At 43.5% G+C, this 22,194-nt stretch overlaps 1 protein-coding gene across 3 annotated transcripts in view; it reads right to left on the bottom strand.

Moving 5' to 3' along the window:
* The window catches only part of AATF (apoptosis antagonizing transcription factor), a 123,450-nt gene that overhangs the window by 9,348 nt on the left and 91,908 nt on the right, over positions 1–22,194 (bottom strand). Inside the window, exon 12 of one of the 3 annotated variants that reach the window (XM_020991781.2) lies at positions 1,458–1,739. The exons of 1 other annotated variant lie outside the window; for it this stretch is intronic. In XM_020991781.2, the coding sequence (XP_020847440.1) occupies positions 1,646–1,739 (94 nt within the window). In that variant the 3' untranslated portion in view covers positions 1,458–1,645. Of the gene's footprint in view, positions 1–1,457; positions 1,740–9,758; positions 12,970–22,194 lie in introns of those variants that run through there. One more of the 3 variants, XM_020991782.2, reaches the window with a different exon arrangement.

The following is a 22,194-nucleotide window of genomic DNA, read 5'->3' as shown; positions in this document are numbered from 1 at the left end:
TGAGGTCTTAAGGAGTTCTGACAGACTCAGGAGCAATAAGGCTTTGGGTGAGATGAAAAAACCAAAAACAGGTTAAAATTCACAGAATTAAGAATGTGAAAAGGACTTAAAAAGTCATCTAGACTGGGGGTTCTTCACATTTTTGTATCCTGGCCCCTCTGGCAGAATCTGCTGAATCCTCTAAGCCCCTTCTCAGAAAAATGGTTTTAAATTCATAAAATATATACATGATGCTTAGATTCTTAAAATCTAGCCACTGCTCAGATTCTTGGAATCTAGCCAATAGCTCACTCACTCCCTAGGAGTCTGCCCAATATGACGGATGTTCTAATAAATCTTGTCTTTGGCTGAAAAAAAAAATACATGGGATTGCAAAGGAAACCAATTAAATGAAATAGTTATTGATATTTTTACTTTTTTTTTAGTGAGGCAAATGAAGTTAAATGCTTTACCCAGAGTCACACAGCTAGTACATGTTACATGTGTCTGAGGCCACATTTGAACTCAGCTCCCCCTGACTCCAGGGCCAGTGCTCTATCCACTGCACCACCCTGCCACTGTTACTGATATTTTTTTAAAAATGTTTATGAACTTCAGGTTAAGAATCCCTGATGTGTAACCCAGCCCCTTAATTACACAAAATGAAGAAACTGCAGCCCCAAAAGTTTGAGTGACTTGACTTATCAAGGTCATGCAGTTAGTAAACAAAAGCTGAATTTAAAGCCAAATGTTCTGTCTCCATATTCATGCTTCTACCACTGCAACAGGCAGCTAGGCAGCCCAGTGTACAGAATGCAGGGCCTGCAGTCAGGAAGACATCTTCCTGAGTTCTGACCTCAGACACTTACTAGCTATGTGACCCTGGGCAAGTCACTTAAGCCTGTTGGCCTCAGTTTCCCCATTTGTAAAATAAGCTGGAAAAGGAAATGGCAAAATGACTTGATGGCAAACAACTGAACAAAACCACTAGAACACAAGCTCAGCATTTTGGAGATGAAACACTTTTGAGAGATGGTAAGCTCTAAGCATGGGACCAATTCTGGTGGGTGGCAGAAGCAGCAAAGAGATGACCAGGCTCCAAAGAAGAGAATCACGAGAAGGGAATGCTCAAGTACATGATCTTTTCTATTCTCTTGTTTGATTTTCACTACTGTCCCCATTACACAAGTGAAGAAACAACTGGACAGGGCCCTGGAGCTTGTCTAGTCCAAGCAGCCGTCTCACAAGTTAGTGGAGCGAGGCCCAGAGATGTTGGGCAATGTGCCCAAGGTAACACAACTAGGTAATGGCATCAGCCACGCCTTCCAGCCTCTTCCTTTTAGTGCATCATGTTTCTATGACCTCTAACTGCCTCATTCCCCAGCCGTGACCTCTCCAGAGTCTCTGACCACATCCCCAACCAACCCTTCATAAAGATGGGAGGCCTCTGATCAGAGTGCCTTTAATTCCCCTCCTCTACCGAAAACTCAGAAGCATCCTCTTTTTGTTCCTCTTCTCCATCAGACAGAGGTAGCACTAATTCCTTGTTATGGCCAATCCCTCAAGTTGGGCCCTTATCTGGTCATCTCTTGCCTAGTACCTTACTCCAGCACTTTGCTGCATCTTCAATCTTTAGCTCTCTGATGGCTCCTTATAGTCTGTGGTATCAATTGTGCTCAGGTATCCTCAATCCTGAAAAGTCTCCTTTTGACCCTTCTGGCTCTTCCAGTGACTGTCCTCTCCCTTCTCCTCTTCTCAAACTTAATAAAAGAAAAAAGAAAAAAAAAAGTGTTCACATTCATTTCCCCACTTCACAGCCAGTCTTTGCTTGATCAGGGGTAGGGAACCTACAGCCTCTCTGGGTGTGGCTCTTTGACTGAATCCAAACTTCACAGAACAAATCCCCTGAATAAAAAGATCTGTTCTGTAAAACTTGAACTCAGTCAAAAGACCACACCCAAGGACCTAAAGGGCCTTGCAGGTTCTCCATCCCTGGATTAAACCTTCACATCACTATAAAACCTCTCAAAGGTTACCAATGACACCCTGACTGACCACCCAATGCAGCAGCTGTTTCTCAGTCATTCTTAGGTCATGACCTCTGGGCAGCCCCTGACCTTGCTGACCACCTTCTTTGGAACTCTTTCTCCTGTGGAGTCAGAAACACCTTACTCTCTTGCTTCTTCCTGCTTCTCTAGCTGCTTTTTTATCCAGAAGTTTCCTTCACTGGTTCCTTATTCCCTGGAGGTTCTATCCCTCAGTCCTTCTCAATTTCTCTACCAGACTCTCTTGGACAATCTTATTCAATCCCACAGCTTCACCTAGCAATCATCTTAAGGTGATGCCCAAAGCTAGACCTCTAAGCCTGCAACCTTTCTCTCTCCCCTGAAGCTCCAGACCTATGTTTCCACTTGCCTTCAGTTGGAAATGGATGTCCCACTGGCACCTGACTCAACATGTCAAAAACAGCTTTCTCCTCCCCAACCTGCTCACTATTTCTGGCCACGATACCCAACCTCCATACTCACAGCCTTGGGGTCATCCTTGGCTCCCTTCCACATATGATCAGTTATTATGAGACAGTATGTAAAGTGCTAAATAAATTATTATAATATTATTATTACTATTATTTCCTCTGGATTCTTCCTCTAAACTACCTGTCATCTCCTCCCTTCTGCATGATTCTGACTGCCACTCACTCACTCAAAAGCACTCATTACTCCCTACCTAGGCTAGCAGACTCTTAAAAACCATCCTTCACAATTCGGTGCAGATAGCTGATGTCACCCCATTTACTCAGCCCTTTTCATGGATCCTTCCCCACTGGTATCACCCTGTCTTGTGATACATTACCCCTCTCCACAGTGACACTGGCTTTATTTCTCTCAGTCTCTTGACTCTGGGCCTTTTCTGTCCTGTGCCTGGAATGTTCTCTCTCCTTATTTCCATTGGCTTCCTTCAGATCCCAGCTAAAAACCCTACCTTCTGCAGTAGGCCTCTCCTACCCATTCTCTTAAAGACAGCGCCTTCCCTTTGTTATTATTTTCAATCTATCCTGTATATAGCTTATTCCGTACACTTGTCATTTCTCTCCATTAGACTGTGACCTCCTTGACAGCTGTCTTTTGCCTTTCTATGTATCCCCTGCATTTTGCATACTGCCTGGCACACAGAAGGTGCTTACTGTTTATTAACTGACTAATATTCCAGTCAAACTTGGTCACTAACCACCTCCACCCCCCAGAAAAGACCCACACTTTTCTATCTCCTTGACTTTGTTCACACAATCTCTCTTTGGCTCACAGGAATGCTCTCCCTTTTCTCCTGCACAGACCCTACTGTCTAACGCCCCCCCCCCACAACTACACACCTCCCACCATCTGTTACTGCAACCTCCTCCAGCTCACAAAGCTAATAAGTGTCAGAACAGGTTGTCTTCAAATCCAGATTCATTTGGACCTATTCATTCACTGTTTTTGAGCAACCATAATCAAAACCAACAAATATTTGAGGACTTTTTTTCAAGTACATAAACTTTATACATGGGCACAAGCCAAGAGCAAAATAGATTTGACCATAAAATTTAAATGCTCTCTACCTAATATTTTTATATAAATAAACTTGGGGGTGGGAAATAGGAGATAACAAATTCAAATTTATTACTGAAAGTAAGAAAACTTTTTCAATCACTGAAGCACAGCACAATAATTCTCTCACATCCTTATCACTGTAAATTCCTGGCATTTGTCTGTGAATGGGAAAACAAAATACATTCTTTGGGTGTTGTACTCTAAATGGACTTCACCGTATTATGAAATGAACAATCCTAGCTTCAAAACTGACCGGAGCCTTTGTATTTTTCCCTTATCAAAGCACAGGCTGGTTGCAATGGCACCTGACTCAGGAGAAGACATGGTTTCTCCTACCAGCTCTAGTGTTTCTGGCTGAGTAACCTTACGTAAAACACTTCCCATCTCTGGTCTCAATCTAACGGGATTTCTAAAACCAGGTATCTTTGCCATTTCCTCTTGGCATTCTCTTCCTCTCCATCTCAGCCTTCTGGCTTCCTTCAAGTGCTAGCTCAAATCCCCCTTCTACAAGAAGCCTTTCCCTATCCCTCTTAATGCTGCTAGTGCCTTCCCTCTGCTGATTAGTTCCAATTTATTCCTTCTAACGCTTGTTTGGACATAGTTGTTTGCATGTTGTCTTCTTGAGAACAGACTGTCTTTTGGGGCAGCTAGGTGGCACAGTGGATAGAACACCAGCCCTGAAGTCAGGAGGACCTGAGTTCAAATCCAGCCTCAGAGCCAACACTTGACACTTACTAGCTGTGTGACCCTGGGCAAGTCACTTAACCCCAACTGCCTAAAAACACACCCAAAAAACCCCCAAAAACGAGAATAGACTGTCTTTTGCACCATCTGCATCTACAGAGCTTAGCACAGAGTTTGACACATAGTAGGTGTTTAATAAATTAACTGTCATCAGGTAAACCATGAGATTTTTCCCCCCACTTACCGCTGGGCCTGGCACCTCACAACCCTTCAGTTGTAATAATAATGCCACTGAACTCTGAAGTTATATATAGCTAACACACACAAATCCTACTTCTGTTTTGTGCATTTGTTTACAAATAACATCTTGAGAGTTAAATACACAAAGTCTCAGTTTTATAGGAGAGAAACTCCTAAACTCCTTAAATGCATTTAAGTCTTTAGCCTCAAAAACACTCAGGAAAATAACAGTGAAACTGTCAGCTTCCTAAAGCAGAAGATCAAAGTGCTAGCATCTTTTAATTTAAACCTTTTGTTGCATCAACAGTCTTAAGAGGAATAAGAAAGATCAAAATCAAAATGGAAACAAACTATCTTTGTAGCTGTTTTTATTTTAGTCTTTTCTCTCAATTTGGGCCACAAAATAGGTCAGCTCCATTACTGATCAGCCTTCCCACAAATATTTAAAACAAATTGAATAGCACACCCAATACCCATCACAATTACACCAGGCACAATAACTAAATTAGCAATTCAACAAAATAATTGGAAATGCGATTCTCTCTATTCCACCAGCCTCCCTCGAGGGTTTATCCCATCTATGGAGGGAAACTCAGCTTTACTAATTCTGCAGCTAATTAGAGACACACTTGTAAATGAAGTTGTTTGTCTTAAAGTTGAAATTCTCTTCTGGGGGGTGGGGAGAAAATGAGAAGGTAAGGGGAGAGAGACAAATTCCTCCCATGCAGGGCCCCTGCACCTTTCCAAGCTAGGCTAAATGTTCAGGAGCAATCTTGAGAGCGGCTAGAGACCTCAAAGGTCATCTACTGCTTTATATTTTACAGGTGAGAACACTGACGTCCAAAAAGGTTAAGTGACTTTCTTCAGGTCACACTATTAGGAAATAGGAAAGCTGGAATTCAGACCCAGCTCCTTGACTCCAAATCTCAGTGCTCTTTCCATTGTACCACAGAGCAATGAAAACGTCTTCTCATTAGCAGCCATATCCTAACTTAATACTGAATTAATATTCTACTGGGCATAGCTAACGGACTCTAGTGCCTCAGAGATGACAGCAACAAGTAACGTTGCTAGGCAGTCTCCTTATAACAGGTTTGCCTGGCTGGTGCCCTTTTTTACTGGAGACCAGATAATCCCCATCTTTGCCAAAGGCCACTGTGGCTATGGGGGCAGGAAACCTCCTGCGAGCAACAGGTCAAATGGGATTAGAGCTAGAGTTATAGTAGAAAGGGCCCCTGGTCAGCGAGTCAGAAGACCTAGGTGCTAGTTGGGGCTCAGCTACTAGCTATACAACTTTGGACAAGTCCCTTTGGACACTCTGGCTCTCAACTTCCTCATTTATATCGGGCAGCTAGGTGGCACAGTGGTAAGAGTGCTGGACTTGGGAGTCAGGGCAGACACGAGTCAAAATCCTGCGTCAGACACTTGCTATGTTTGAACCTCTTTGTGCCTCAGTTTCCTCATCTGCAGAATGACGTATTGTCCTTGATGGCCTCTAAGGCCCCTTCCAGCACTAATTTTTATGATACTAGGCATGTTGGTTTCTTCTGCTTTCACCCTAAGCCCAGTTGACTATCCCCCTCCCCCTTTGCCAAGAGAATGGGCTGCTTGGGTACGCTAAAAATGGGGATCTAGTGAGCTGTTGATCAGTGAAACCAGTCTCTCTAGTGTCTTTTACTAGCAAAACCTGTGACTAACTGGCCTGATTCTTAGGACTCCACTGCTCAGCCAAAGATGGAAATATACCCTGGCCCATTTGTTTAATCGAATTTTGGAGAAGCAGTCCAAGAGACATGCCTGAGGTTTCAATTAAGTTGTCCTTGGCCTCTTTTTTTCTTTTTTTAAAAAGGAAGGCATAAATGCTTGTTTTTCATTACATAATGGGGAAATCCAATGCTTAACTTTCTTTTTCACTTATCTTTCACCATGTTTTTCAGGCTGTGACCTTTAAAAGCCCGAACTACAAATGTTCAAAGCATTAAGCAGCTCTACCCCAGCCTGGGGGTTCCTAGCTAATCTGTACTTGGCTGTGGGCTGCAGCTCCTATCCCAGGGCAGTGCTGGGGGTCATCCCTGAACCACCTGCAGGGCTTGGGAGGCTGAAATTTACCTCCTTTAGAAAACCAGTCCCAGTCTGTGCTAGGGATCTGGCCCCTGGGGGCCCCAGGCCTGGCATGGCACTGCTTCTTTTCAGTGAACCAACAAATCCTGGAAGTTTGGCGCTCTTACGCTGAACAAAGCACTGCCCTTAGCCACAAGGCAGAGCCAGCAGATGAAAGGGTGCCCTCGTTTGCTGCTGCCTCCTTCCTGAGGTTCTCTCTACTGCTCCTACTGCCCAGGTAGGGGAGGAAGTAGAAGGGCGCCTGCTTAAATGCTGATAAGTAAATTCAAAAGCATCCTTAGTGCAGCTTTGAATCTCGCTTTACTGCTTATCTTTTCAAACAATATGAACTACAAGTTATCACATTTAAAGTGTTTCATATAAGCCTTTTAACATTATATTCAGCTCTTAAAACCCAGTGCAATGTGCTACATACTTTAAAGGACACAGGAGTCAAACTGGAAAATCATTTTAAAGCTTAATATAATCAATTCCCAACATAATCGGGTGCGGAGTGAAGAAAAGATGTGGCCCGAGTTAGCTGTTCTCCCTCTTCACCACCTTTGAACACTATAAGGAACATGAAACCAGCTGTGTCATGGGTCCCAAGCATGGAAGCCCCTCACCTGCCCCTGCCCATTTAGCCCAAGGACCTTTTGTATTCATACTCAAGAGCCTGCACAACAGAAGTTCTGGGCCACTCAAGAGAGTTCAGAAAGGAAAATCCACTGCCTGTCAGGGGGAGCAGGGGGAGCTGCCACTGCAGTATCCTCTCTGCCTAGGCCTAGCAGGGCTCCAGCAGTGCTTTGAGGTGGGGGTGGAGGGTCGGGAGCAGGATTCTGCTCGGGCTTTGGGAAGCCCCAGTTCTGTACTGCTGTGCGAGGCTCGAGCTGGAGGCAAGGCAAGAATCTCAGATCAGTAGGCTAATTGCTTTGTGCTAAATAGAAGCCATACTTGCATACTAATTTACACGCCATTACCCAGAGCTCAGTGCACTGGAGCCTGCCTTCTCTCAGGCAGCCCCTTCTAGATTCAGAATGTATTCCACTCAACTCATTCAGGGCTTCTGTACTCCTCCTGCCACCACTGGGGTCAGTTTTCTCGAGAACAGACACCTACACTGACCCCAATTCCTTAGCCCCTGGCTCAGGCAGCCCACACATTAGGGCCATGATGCAATGATGCTCCTGCAAACTGTGCTGCAGTAAAAATTACCCTGGAGCCTACAGATGAGGGGAGCAGCAAACATTCAATGACATTGATTTCAAGTGATGGAATAAGGCAACCCACTGTCACCAACTCTTCTCAGACCCAGACAGTACCGAGCACAGATGGAGACAGCCCACGACCCCGAGTCCCAAAGCCCCTGGGAACAGCACTGCTCCTCACACCACGAGCCCTGCTTCCAGCCATTCTCCAAGGAACCCCTCTCTGTCGAGACGAAACCTGGAGACTGCTTCTGCAGGAGCTATAGCCCCATCTCCTGAGCAGCCACAGCCACAAAATTCCTTGGTTTATCAGTGGCAATGACATTGGAAAGATCTTATACCCTGAGGATCCTGGGTCTTTCACATCTGACTTGCAGTTGAAAGCTGCGTACCATCTCTCCCTATTAGCATGTGAGCCCCTGGAGAACAGGGACTATGGCCAATACTTGGCGAAGAGTAAGCACTTATTAAATGGGATTTCTTTCATTCAGTGTCCTCTATCAGACCAGAGTGGGCAATATTCCACAAAAGCGGAAGATGTATCATCCATGCTCACTGAAGGTCCCTTGGCAAAAGCCAGTGCCAACATGAACATATTTTTACTTAGACCAAAAGACAAAACTTAGAATCACAATTTTTTAGAGCTCAAATTATCCCACCCCCTTATATTACAATGGAAACACTGAGGTTCATTCAGACTCACTTAAAGCCCAGTGTCAATCTGATTCTACTTATCTTAAAGCCAGTGTCTTTTCCATCATACCACACGTCTGTGTCTGCCCTTGCATGAATCCATAGCAAGACTCAGTGTTCTCTATAAGCCTGGCTCTTTACCTACTCTGGTGTTCCACGTGCCCCCCCCTTTTTAAAATTAATTTACTTTGATTTATCAACAATCACTTCCATATGCTTTTGAACTTGAATTTTTTTTTTTTTAGTGAGGCAACTGGGATTAAGTGACTTGCTCAGGGTCACACAGCTAGTGTCAAGTGTGTGAGGCTGCATTTGAACTCAGGTCCTCCTGACTCCAAGGCTGGAGCTTTATCCACAGCACCACCTAGCTGCCCCCCCACATGCCCCTCTTTTGCTAGAAGGCAAGAAATGTTTTACAGGGTGATACTTTTAGAAGAAAATTGGATGACTGGCAAACATGGCACAACAGATCTAGCCTAAGCTCCCTTCTTTCCCAGTAGCCTAATTGAAGATCCAAGGCGCAAAACCCTAGTGGAAAAATCATCTCTCTTTTAGGTTCTATTCACTAAACTGTGAACTCCTTGAGGCCAGGGAATGTCTTTTGCCATTCTTTGTATCCCCAGTGTTTAGCACAGTGCCTGGCACATAGCAGGCGTTTAATAACTGTTTACTGACTGACTCAGGATCTCATAGACCTCCCACTCTTCCTCACTGCTCTCATATGGGATCATCCGTTCTCCTACCTTTTCATTTTCTCCATGAAGCCAGTGTCCTGGGTCTTAACTTAGAAACTCTATATACCAGGAGAAAGAAACCCAAATTTCCTAGCAATAAAAATGTCACCAAAGCTTTTGACAGTCCTACAATGATAACAGATAAAGGTACTCTATAGGAAATCCATAGATAATAAGATAAACAAAAGCAAGAGAAGGCATTCTCTCTCTGCATTTACCACATACCTTGGTCCTCTGGACAAGAAATAAGTAATGAAGACTTCATCAACAGAGATGTTGGACACACAATATATACAAATAGGCAAGGTGATACAGATTCCACAGTCTTAAAGAGTATTAGTTAATGAACTTACCAAATTACCCACAGTTATTTTTGAAATGTTATGTTGAAGGAGAAAGTCAGAGAGGACTGAGAGGAAATGCTTGGCTTGGTGGGGGTAAGGGAGAGAAAGGAAATGTTCTATTTACAAAGACACAAATCCATACTGAATGTACAACAAAACAGGAGTGAACAAATGCAACTCCAATAATGAAGGAAAAAGCAAAGAGGTAGGTTTTTATTAAATGGGGAAAATCTCATATGAATACAAACGTCATCAGATTATCTGTACACATAAAAAATGCAGGAGGTACAGCCAGAGGAAGAGAATGATATGCTGGAACCAAACACTTCTGATTTTCTGTACCTGGTGGCCTCAAGGAGTGTCCCTATAAAAATCGGTCAACTCTAGTCATTTGGAAAGTTTGTGCTAAGCTATGACACTTCCCATTTCTTGAATGTGGCCCACGGGAGAAAAGGATATTGGCACTAATGCATTAAATGTCTGTGGAAGGAAGCCGCAGGAAATGCTAAAGCCCCAATGTACTTCAAAAGGCACATTCTGGATCAATTCAGGGGCACAGACTCAGTCCTCCTTTTAGATCAACTGGTATAAAGTGGCCATACAGAATAAAGAATCCTAGGGAATATTTAGCAGTCCTTACAAAATTCAGGGCAAGCTAGGGATAGGGGAAAAGGGAGGATAGGGGTCAAGACCAATAGAATCCTGTATTTGCTATCTCAGTCCAAAAGCTAAATGAGGTCAGAACAAATCTGTGAAGAACACTCACCAAGGGGTTTTACAAAGGAGGGAAAAAACAATAGAAAAGGTTCCAGTGAGAATATGCTTACATAGGAAAAGACAGTACAGTTCAACCTTCATAAACTTAAGCCAACACAAGCCACCGTCCCCTGCCCCTCTACAAATCTAGGACGACATTGGGACAAAAGGTTCAAGCAGCAACAAGCAAGAGAACTGGAGGCAAGAGTAGAGAGCAAATAAGATGTGAGGGACACCATGATCCACAGGGGGGTGGGGGGAAGGCCAAGGAAGGGAGAAACTATGGAGACTGATGGTGCCACTTTATCTGCCATCTCTCAATCAAGCATCTCAAAGCACTTTAAGGGCCATAGCTTCTTCATCCTTCCAGAGGAAGACAATGAGCTGAAACATCCCCTAGGGAGCAAGGAATGAACTTCAGGACCAGTCCTCGGCCCAGCAGGCCACCTCCTCCTTCATGCTGTATGTGACAAAGAATGGTGGATGAGGCCCAATGCAACATTAAAGCCAGCATTGACAAAGCTCTCATATATAGTGAAGAGAAGGAGAGCTCAATGAGCCTTTCCTGGCTACTTATATCTGTGGCACAGAAGGAAGATAGGAAAGGATTGCTATCACATTTTGGACATTACTCAGCTCTTCAAAATCTCCCTTCCTTCTGCCTACGACAGTGTACTGCTGGGCTCTTCATGGTCCCTGGTTAGTAGCTGCCATAAGTAGTCAGCTGGTCAAAAATAAAATACGCAAAACTCCATACAAAGGAAAGAATCAGTCAACACTGAAAAAGGTCTCTAGATTGAAACTCTAGATAACAGCTCTGAACTCATTTAAAAATCAGCATTAGCCACCAAAATGTAAAGTATTAGTTTTATTAAAATGCAAATCAATCAACTAATCTGTCTTTCTAGTAACAGTTGAATTGCAGTATCCGTGTCAATTAAAATAGTTTCCAATTTATTCTTGGCTGAAAAGAGGGTGGTATTCTGAATTTTAAAACATGGGCCTCCCTTCGATGAAAACCCCTTGCCTGTTCGGTATTTCACATTGCTCCCAACTTCTCATTCACTTTAATTAAGCATATTTGCTCCAAAGATTCTGGAACACCTATTTAGATCTCATTCTTCACCTGATAAAATATGACAGTGACAAAAGGCCTGATCCCCTTAAGAAAGCAAGCTGGGTGTTAACGTTCATAGAAATATTAAAGAGTTATTTACGTGCTGTTATAATATGCATTATCTGAAAGTCCTCAGGCCAGATGGAAAGAATCATACATTATATTCAAAAAAGAGATCCCTTTTTGAGTGATGCCTCATATTTCTGGTGATTGATATTTTCTGGAAATGGAGCAGCACTGAAAATTTTATGTTTCCTTGACAGGCAAACCCAAGAGGTGAATATCAAGGCAGGAAAAACAAGTCACCATGAAAAAAGGACCAATTAATTAGAGTGGGACAACCTTCTTCCCTTCTATTTGCTCCCATCTTGTTCTTAGAAGACATATATGCATGTAAAATAAGAATCTGTAATTCTGTTTTGATGTTTTCATCACCAAAATATTATTTCCCAAACCACAACTCTGTATTTATGACAATTACACTTTGTGAGCCAGTCTAAGGGTCTCTTCTTAGACTCTAAGGCATCAAATAAAGACTTGGGCAGAGCAAAGGGTACAGCTGAGCACTTGGCTCCACGTGCTGCTCCATCCATATGCATGCATTACTTATGCACGATCATCTTCATTGTGATTGACCACAGCAGGCCAATAAATCCCCCTTATGGGGATTTAATTTCCAGCTTTTGACCTTTGGATGGAAAACAAGTGAATCATCTGCTCCTGCTAGATTTACACCAGAGTTAACCTCAATAAAGTGTCATGAGTGGTGAGAAAGGATTCTGAAAGAATCCTTATCAGTTAGAGGAAAACAAAGAAGAGAAAGTCGAGAGATCAATATTTAGCTGAAAATTCACAAATATTTCTAAGCTGCAAAAAAAGGGTGGGTGTGACCATCAGGATTTTCTACAGTGCCTTGTGGCTCAGAGCCATGAAAAACTTCTGATCAAGACAAGTAGCATTTTTCTCAGGCTGTCTTCTTTCAGTGAAGTCTTACGGCACGCAGTCCCAACGTCTACTCAAATAGCTTCTTGCTTGAAAGAATAATTCTCAACCAATTACTGAACATTCCAATAGAACACCGGGTCCTTTAACTGATGATGCTTTCAAAATGTTTACAAGCAGCAAAACCAACAGCACTTCTCTGTGATCATCGAAGACATGAGGGATGGCTCTCTTGGCACACAAAGCCCTGAAGACACTTTTAAGAAAGGGAGAGGGAGAGGATCCTTAATGTCCTGGAGGTATCCGACAGGTGTTATGAGTGGGTGCATATTAGAGATACTTCTTCCAGAGGGACTGCTCTAGCTCTCCCACTAAATTCAGCCTCAGGTGTCAAAGAGGTGTCAATCGCTTAACTAGATGAACAGCCACAACTGCATATGGAGACAGCTTCTTGTTCTAGGGCTGTCTCTTCAATTCTAGTAGAAAAGACACACTCGCCTGGAAAGGGGTGGGTAACCCTAATTTAGAGGGCCTTCTGCAGGTGTGCTGACTTTTCCAAAGAGTGATCGATAAAGCTCTGTCCTAAAAGACAAAATCAAAAGGAAAATATGAAAAAAAAATGCATGCCAGGTAACTTTTTCAAGGTTAAATCCAGACGAAGAGATATGAAATATTCTAATGTTCTTCAACAGAAAATCCACCAAGTGCATTCCATAGTCCTCCTTCCTTCATAAACACAGAGGAAGGAAAGGAGCCTCTAAGCAAACTAACCACAGGCTGCACTGAAATATGTCACTACTCCAATGTGGATGGGGACCCTGTCTCTAGGGAATGAGCTTTCTTAAGTTTGCCCTTTACAGATAGGCTCTTCAAGTAAGAAAACAAGATTGAATATTTTAATAGGATATATGAGACTGCCACACTCTAAGGAGGATTCAATCAGGAATGGGATGTGGGGGATATAATTTAGTTTTCATACATTTTCTTGGACTTGACGGTACTTGAAAAACAATGAAAATGACCCAGCAACAAGATTCCAATTAATATCACATATGCAGCAGTTCCAATAGTAGAATTGAGTTCCCCTTCTCCCTCCCCTTCCCTTCACCCCAATAAAAAATTAGACTAGCTTATTTATTTCTAAAGGTTGGATTTTTACACACACACACACACACACACACACACACACACACAGAGGATATTGTGCACCAGAAATAAAAGAAGTAACTTCTAATCTCTCCCCCAAGAATAGGTACATATACTTACAGTCACTTGGTGGGGGGTGTCAAGAAATGCCTAAAGAAGGAGGTAGTAGGGGCAGCTAGGTGGCGCAGTGGATAGAGCACCGGCCCTGAAGTCAGGAGGACCTGAGTTCAAATCTGGTCTCAGACCAAACACTTGACACTTACTAGCTGTGTGACCCTGGGCAAGTCACTTAACCCCAATTGCCTAAAAACAACCCCCCCCCAAAAAAAGGAGGTAGTAAAGAGGTAAAAGTCAAGTCAACAAACATATTATTAGATGTTGACTTTGTGCCAGGCACTAGGGACTCAAAGAAAGGCAAAAATGGGATCCCTGCCCTCAAAGACAATGTAAAAAATTATGTACACAAAAAAATACAATGCAAATGGAAGATCACTTCAGAGGGAAGCACAAGCATTGGAGGGGGGTTTCTGGGTGGGCAAGGATGATATGAGGGAAGTACCAGGAAAGGGCTTCTGTAAGCATGGGGGCCAGCCAGCCAGTGAAAAGGCAAGGGGTGGGTGACAGAGTGTTATGTGTGTGAAATGACAAGGAGGTCAGTGCGGTTGGATCCTAGACTATGTGGAGAAGAGTAAAGTATAAGATGACTGAAAAGGCAAAAAGGGGTTCGGTTGTAAAGGGCTTTAAATGACAAACAGAAGATTTTCTATTTGATCCTAGGGACAATAGGGAGCTGCTAGATTGAATGAATGTGTATGGCTGTGGCAAGTGCGAAGGGAGGCAGGATATGGTCAGACTTGAGTGGAGGACCTGGGGGGTGGGGAGGTGGGAGGGAAAAGAAGACAACCAACACCAGGCAGGGGCAGATCCCATACAGCAGGCTATGGTCACAGAACAGAACTTCACTTCAGAGGTCAGAGGGCCCAACCAAGAGTTCCCCAGCAGAACTAAGTATACCTTACAATATATGAAGTCTGGTCCACAGGAAAAACAATGTGGGTTCTTGCCAAATAAGGACAGATAACCTGATGGCACAGGACAGGCACCATTATTTAACATAATGGCCCAACAAATATCTTGAATGAAAGAAGAAATGGGCCGAGGAAACAGTCTTAACCCAATGAAGATGGAACCGGTCAGTTTCATGGCCTAATCCCTATTACCACTAATTTCTGAGCTCCTAAGCTCATGAAGGCACAGTACTGGTGAGCCACACTTATTATTTAATAATATCTTATGCCTAGCTTTGAAAAACATTACAGCATCTGCTGTTTTTGTGTGGGAAATCCTCCATGCAAGTTTCTTCAGGGGCATTTGTAGCTCCCTACAGTGACTACGGACAGGAATTGTGACAACAAAGAATAACCTCATCTAGAAATCAAGTTACAAGAAAGAAAGAAACTTAAAGAAAAATAAGAAGCCACTCTCAAAGTCCTGAAGGGAATCAACCAGCCACAGCAACACCCTAAACCCATCTATAGAAGCATTATAATCTGCAATAGTGCAGGCAGCATCCACAACAACAAAATCATGAGTCCCTGAAGTTGGCACAATCAAGGCAATGGTATTAGGAGTCCAAGAGCTGGGTTCTAGCCCTGGCTCTGCCACTAATTAACTGTGATCATGGACTAGTCATGAGGCAGCTAAGTGGCACAGTCAGAAAGACCAAGTTCAGATCTGGTCTCAGATACTTCTTGGCTGTGTAACCCTGGCAAGTCACTTAACCTGTGTGCCTCAGTTTCCTCAACTGTAAAATGAGGATAACAACAGCACCTGCCCTGCAGGGTTGTTGTGAGGATCAAGCAAAACAGTACTTGTAAAGCCCCATGCAGTAGGTGGTATGCACTACAGAAATGTTGCTTCTCTTCTCTTCGTCCCCCTTGGCACAGTTCAAGATCAATTCTAGTCACTTGTCTATGTGCCTCAACTTCCTCATTCATAAAATGAGATTTGACCTATGTGATGTCTAGGGTCCCATGTGACTCTAATACTATGATTTACTCAGTTCCCACCCCCCAAAGATGAAAGTCCCTTTATGGTTTTTTCCAATTCCTCCATAATCTCCAAAGAACTCCAGCAAGGTTTATGTCATACTGCCCCTCCCCTCCCCTCCCCCATTCTGAGCTGAACCACAGCAGCCCTGGGGTTTCTCCCAGGTTTCTTCTTTCTGTAGGAGGCACTTCTTGACAACTTCCATGAAGGCTGATCTGAGCCAGTGAATGTAAAGCACCTGGGCTCGACCTTCCCTAACGTGGCTCCCCTGAAGGCCTCTGTCTTCTCTTCAATCCAAGATGAAGGTCGCAGACTGTATCACTAGCTCCTCTAGAGGCTCCACAGGGTTCTGCTCTCCTCTCCCTCTAGCCCTTAATTCTTAGCTGGGAGGGAAGGAAATGATACAAAGAGAGAGATTCACCAATTCACAGGACCCAAAGGTCTTAGCACCAGTACCAACTCAGACTTTACTGGACCCTTCAGTTTTCAGAACAGAAAGGAATTTCCATTTTGAGGCTTTTAAAAGCATTTGTATGCCAAACACTCATGTATATGAGCAAAGTTTATATAGCAGGGAAAATCAAAACATCTTCTAGTATTGATGACTAAGGGAGTTTGAGCTGGCTTTGAAATAATTTTTTCTCCCTATATGTTCTTTATGAGTTCTCAAGACTTCCTCTTTACCCATGTGCTGCCCAACAAAAGACAAGATGCGTGAGATCTCTACGGAGCTGTGTGAGCAGCTGAGCCTGGCTCCTAATTTTGAATGGCTCTTTTTCCTACCTCCCCTCCTCCACCAACTCACTGGTACAGGGGACTCCTGGTGAGGAAATTCCCTCTACCAATGAAGATCTGCAACTGCTCTGCAATTTACAGTCTTAGGTAGTAGCCTGGGGGTAGTGGGAGGTTAAGTGCCTTGCAAAGATAGATGGCTTTTTCTAGACAATCATACACAAACTGTCCTCTACTCCATTTTTAAATTCAGAGGTTTCATCTCTTGCTGAATTTTGCATTCACTGAAGGAGTCTAGTGATGTTGGAGAGACAAATTCAGAATCATAAACTAGAGGGATGCTGAGTTTTCTGAGTTTCAGCAGACTGGGAGCTAGCCAGGTTTTCCTAGATTTGGAAAGACCTGGGATCCAGAGGCCACCGCTCAGGACAAGGCATCAGTCAGCATGTGAAAGACAGCCCTACCCTTTGCAAAATAAAATAACAGCAGCAGCAATACCCTAGCCCTCTTAACAAAACAACTGTCAAGGAATCAAGAGTCACGTTTTCTTCTACAGCACAGAAACTGTTCCCCCTGCAGCATCTTCCTTCACCAGGGCTTAGCCATGCAGAGAGCCAAACTATCAATCCTTCAGGTTAACCTTGTCTCCACTTGATTCTGCAGGCTAAGTGTACAGTTTAATACTCTTGGTCCTCCCCTTAAGGCTATGCATAATGAAGTCAGAATTAAAAAAAAAAATTCCTCCTACCAATCATATTAAGAATTGAGATTTGAGTCACTGAGCTGAAATGTATTCCCGCCCTTTGTCCACCCCCCCACCTCCCAACATGCTCAGCTTCAACTGCCAGTGGGAACATCCGTTGGCGAAAAGGTGACTTTTAGCAGCTTTAGAGTGTATTGCTGTTAGTACCATGCAGAAGAATAACCTGCATAGAGTAATTAACAGGACTTATACCTGAGGTAGAGAGAGGCAGAAGGTCGATAGCAGGGGCTCTTCCTTGAATTAAAATTTAACTTACCCTTTATTGCAACCTACAAAAGCAAGTAATGAGCACTAACATTTTTATTTCTTTTAAACTGTCATTTAGGCTGTAGAGGGGATAATTACCTATCTCGACTGTAGTAAGGTTTTATAACCCTTAGTGAGGCATTTTCTAATTTAATATTTTTACTATATTATCATAAAACCTGTTTCTGGAAAAAACGGTCATGGATTAGCAGCCATCTTCCATAAAATGTGTGTATGTGTGTATTAGGATCTGGACTTTAATTATTTATTATGCAATTCTTCTGACCATGCTTAAAAAAAAAGTACAAGCTGTGCACACCTGTACAATGCAATCAACTGTACTTAGTAGTGGGTACATTTTAAACATTACTGAACGATGTAAGGCAAATGCTCATCACCGTAAGGCAGATGGTCATACGTACATACACATACAAACGTTCTCGCTCTCGTTCTCCACATGCACACTGATCATGGGACTCAAACGCTGACAGTTGCAGCTCATGATGGTAGTAGGACAAATAGCACAACAGGGGCATATGAAACCTGCAAATGATCTTGGTTGGCTCTCAATTTCCGAGGCCTGCAGCCTGCAGCAGTAACCAGGAGTGTGTTTCCTGAAGGAACTGTACCTACATCCTCCCCACCCCCCACCTCGCTCCCAAACACTATTTTCCTCCCCACCAATTTCTGTAACACTATGGACACCATTAAGTGCTGCCCCCAAATACAGACAGTGGTAGGAAATGTGGGCAGAAAGCAATCATTCCCTGCTGTTCCCCATCCTACCCTATCACCCCAAAGTCATTTCCCCCAGGAAAGAATGTCACTTTCCAAGCTCTGAGGCTGGTTCTTTGAAATCTACTGGCAAAGACACTCTTCCAAGCAAACCCTGTCATTTACTTGATTAAAATAAGACACTGCACATGCTGTATTGGATTTACACATGTTGATTTGTTGCTCTGAAAACATGTCCTTGGCTTGTTTCATGTGTGTGCTTTGTCTCTCTAAATAGACTGTCAAGTCCCCAAGGGTGCAGGTGGTGCCTTCTCTTCTTCTGCACCTCCTGCCCTCTTTCCTACAGTGCTGGAGACCTTGCTCTGCACACAGTAGTTGTGTAGTAAATGTGGTGACTGACTTGACACTGCTGCTTAGAAAACACACAGTTGAGAATCAAAGGAGATGAACACAGCACTCAAGCAGCTACAGGGAGTCCAGAATTCTCAAGCTGGGAATATAGGATCTGGTCAAAGTCTTGACCAAACCAAGGAGGATGGGCAGCCACTCCAGACTGCTTCCGGACCTGTAATGATGATTTAAGGAGCAAGAATGATCTTAGCATTGTGGGGATACTTAGCACATGGGGGGGGAGGGGAGAGAGAGAGAGAGAAAGAGAGAGAGAGAGAGAGAAAGAGAGAGAGAGAGAGAGAGAGAGAGAGAGAGAGAGTGTGTGTGTGTGTGTGTGTGTGTGTGTGTGTGTGTGAGTGCGTGTCTGTCTGTCTTTTTAAATCAAACAATAAACTTAGTGAGACAGCCTGATGCGGCGGAAAGCTTGCTGGCCTGGGACCCAGTCACGAGGTCTGGGGTCTTGTCCTGACTGTGTTGCTAACTAGCCGTGTGATCCTGGTTAAGTCATGTCATCTCACTGAGCCTCTATCTCCTGCTCTGTAAAATGAGGGGATGGGCTAGATGATCCATCAAATAAGTGTCTGGCCTTCTCCGGAGACAGATTGTGTACAAGGCACTAGGGAGAACATGAAACAGGAGAGATGGTCTTTGTCCTCAAACCTCGAAAGGCAACTTTCTGAGTCTGTGTCTGCTTATTGGCATATGATACTGCCAATGTACAAGATATTTACTGATGATGACGTCCTGTCAACTAAAAGCACGACAAGGTGTAGCAGAAAGGGGCCTGACTTTGAAGTCAAGGAACTTGGGTTTGAGTCCCAGTTCTGCTCCTTATTGCTTGTGTGACCACAGACAAGTGTCGCTTAAACCAGTAGGTGCCGAGTGCTGTGCTAGGCTCTGGGGACTGAAAAAGAACAAGTGAGAAAGTCCCTGCCCTCAAGAAGCTCACATTCTAATTCGGGGAGATAACAGAGAGAAGAGAGTTTAGCTACAGGGCAGATGACACGGCCAAGGTAAAGCTGTGGGATCCTGGGGTGGCATAAGTAGATCAGATGACAGAGACAGGGTCCTGAGGGCACAGAAGCAGAACAGGCGGTAACAATGCCTATTCAACCACTATCTCATCTAAGCAGCCCCAAAGGTTCAGATTCTGCATGGGTTCTGATAAGTAAGAGAGAAGACCCCTTGGCTTTACCATCTTAGCTCTATGGTCCCTTCCAGATCTAAACCTACGATCATAAGTGCTTTGGAAACCCTAATTTCTACATTTTGGGGGTATACTTACCAAACACTAAAAAGGACCCTGGTCCAGTCATCCAAACCATCTATTAGGATTTAAGTGAACCACAAAAAGATTTACAGCATTATCATAGCACTATGAATGACATAATTTAGTGGCATTTAATTAGATTCTAACCTGTATCTTGGTTACCTTTGCATGTCTCTTTCCCCTTGCTAGGCTGTAAGCTCCTTCAGGGCAGGAAATATGTTTTGTGTCATCTCTGTGTCCCCAGTGCCTGGCACGGGGCCTTATTCAGATTGGACATTTTAAAATAACTGCTGAATTATATGGTTTTTGGAACAGTAATAATGTATAACAAAAGGTGGCAAAGATCATGTATTAACTGTTTAAGTTTACCCAGAGGTGCCTAGAGATTAACACAAATCAAAATAAAGGTCAGATTCATGCAAATTTTATACCAGGTACAGGAACTATTCTCATGGCACAGCATGGCAGGCTCCCAAACTCAACTCACCCAAGGGCACTCATTGGTGGAATCAAAGAATCTCAGCTACCACTTTCCTTCACCCTTCGTCTACCACTGGAGACAGTACCTTTTCCCTTGATCTGTCCTTTGTTTCAAAACTACTCAGGATTAGTTCCTCTAACCCCAATTCATGTCACTTATTGTCCACAGGGACACATTCATGACTTTCTATGCATGAGACAGATGCCCAAGAAAGGCTTCCCTCCAAAAAAGAACATCGTGATCCAAATGACAGTAGGCAGCAACCCTGAATGCTTTCCAGGGAGGTGGATGGAGGGTGACTAACCCATCTTTTATCATCATGAATATGGGAACGGATAGATATTGAGAATCTAGAAGTAAACACATAACACATTTAGTTGGGAGGGGAAAGGCAAAAGAAGTGAGGGGAGATACGGAAGGGAAAGAGAAGGGAATGAGGGAGAGGGAATAAGGAAGTGGTGAGACACAGTTTCCTCAAGGAATAAATATCCCAATGTCAGACTTTTAAAAATATTTATTTAAACACTGGGACTCTTATGAGACAGGGGAGTAACTATTAGAAAGGATGTTTTGAAACTTCAACACAACTATCTATAAAGAAACACAAAATCCTCTTTAGTAATTCCCAAATTTCAATCCTTAATAGAGGCAAATTAACATTAACACAGTAGCTGATTAAGAGAGGAAAGAGTGAGCCTCTCCATCCACCCCACTACCCTTTTCACAGAACCCACTAGGGCACGTGTTCTCAGTTGGCCACACGATGGCAGTGCGTGATGCATTTCCACCGAAGCCAGGCCACCCTGGCCACTCCAAGCAAACCGGAGCCCATAAATTACCCAGTGTGACAGCTCTCATCACCAGCCTCCCCAGCGCTTGAAGGAGACTCAAGAAGAGCTGTTTCAATTCGCTCTTTTGGTCAGGTCAAAACTAGGTCCTTCAAGTCCCTGCAAATGCTTTTAGCCCTGCAGCTTTAAATTACAGATGCTGACATGTGACCTCCGGCCTGTCTCCTAAAGATCAGACACAAGATTTATAAATTTTTAAGAAGCAAGATCAGACCCCAAACAAAGGAGACTGGAGAGGAGGGGAGAGAGCAAATAGATATGGGTAGCAACAATAGTTTATTTATAAATATTTCTTCCCTCAATCCTATACCTTCATTAACCTCAAAGCAGTTCAAAATTGACACCTTCCTGGTAACCTCATTTCATCAGCTATATACTTCCTTCTTGGCTCTTTCCTTCTCCAATCACATCTCCACATCAGAAATCCAGCCCCGAACAAGCCAGTAAGGACTCTGTTCTAGCTTTCATCTGGACCCCTTATCGAAGACTGGACGTGTACCGATGGAAGAAGGAATACAGTACTTGCAGCTCTCCCTTCCCTGACATCAGGTTCACATTCTCAGCATTCACAAGACAATTGCCAAAGAAAAAGAAATTGCCTCCTTCAGATTTCAAAAAGAGGGAGAGACATTCTTCAGACAAAAGGGACCTCTCCTCTTTTCCTGTGCATTAATATTCTATATTCCTAAGATGATTTCCACTTTCACAGTTTGACTGTTTTAACAGATTTGATGCGAGTAAAGACAAATTGCCTCACAAAGGAAAGATGACAAATCATCTTGCTGCTTTTAACAGGGTTTTCTCTTTATTTTTATTTATTTTTATTCCGTAGCTGAGCTGCAGAGCTCCCCGCCTTGCTGGAGATGTTTAATATTAAATAATGTCAAACCACCACGATTCTAGGCAATAGAGTTGGTCCGTGTTGTGTTTACGGTTTTGTGACTGCCAGCTTTGAGAAGATGAAGCTCCTTGTTCAAACACCGGCCCCTCTAACAGCTCCTGTTAAAAGCCAAGGGATGCTTCACTGCTTAGATGTGAATCACTTCCTCCAACTGAATTGGGGGTGAGACAGGACACTGCCGTTACATTAGAATCCACATCATGGGCACTGCACAATGACCCCGTACATTGGAGGGGGCAGCTCAGT

Source organism: Phascolarctos cinereus, unplaced genomic scaffold, assembly GCF_003287225.1.
Source record: "Phascolarctos cinereus isolate Bilbo 61053 unplaced genomic scaffold, phaCin_HiC Scaffold_5;HRSCAF=322, whole genome shotgun sequence".
In the NCBI taxonomy this organism is placed as follows: domain Eukaryota; kingdom Metazoa; phylum Chordata; class Mammalia; order Diprotodontia; family Phascolarctidae; genus Phascolarctos; species Phascolarctos cinereus.
The sequence above is the reverse complement of the archived record's forward strand: the minus strand, read 5'-3'. Positions and strand labels throughout refer to the sequence as shown.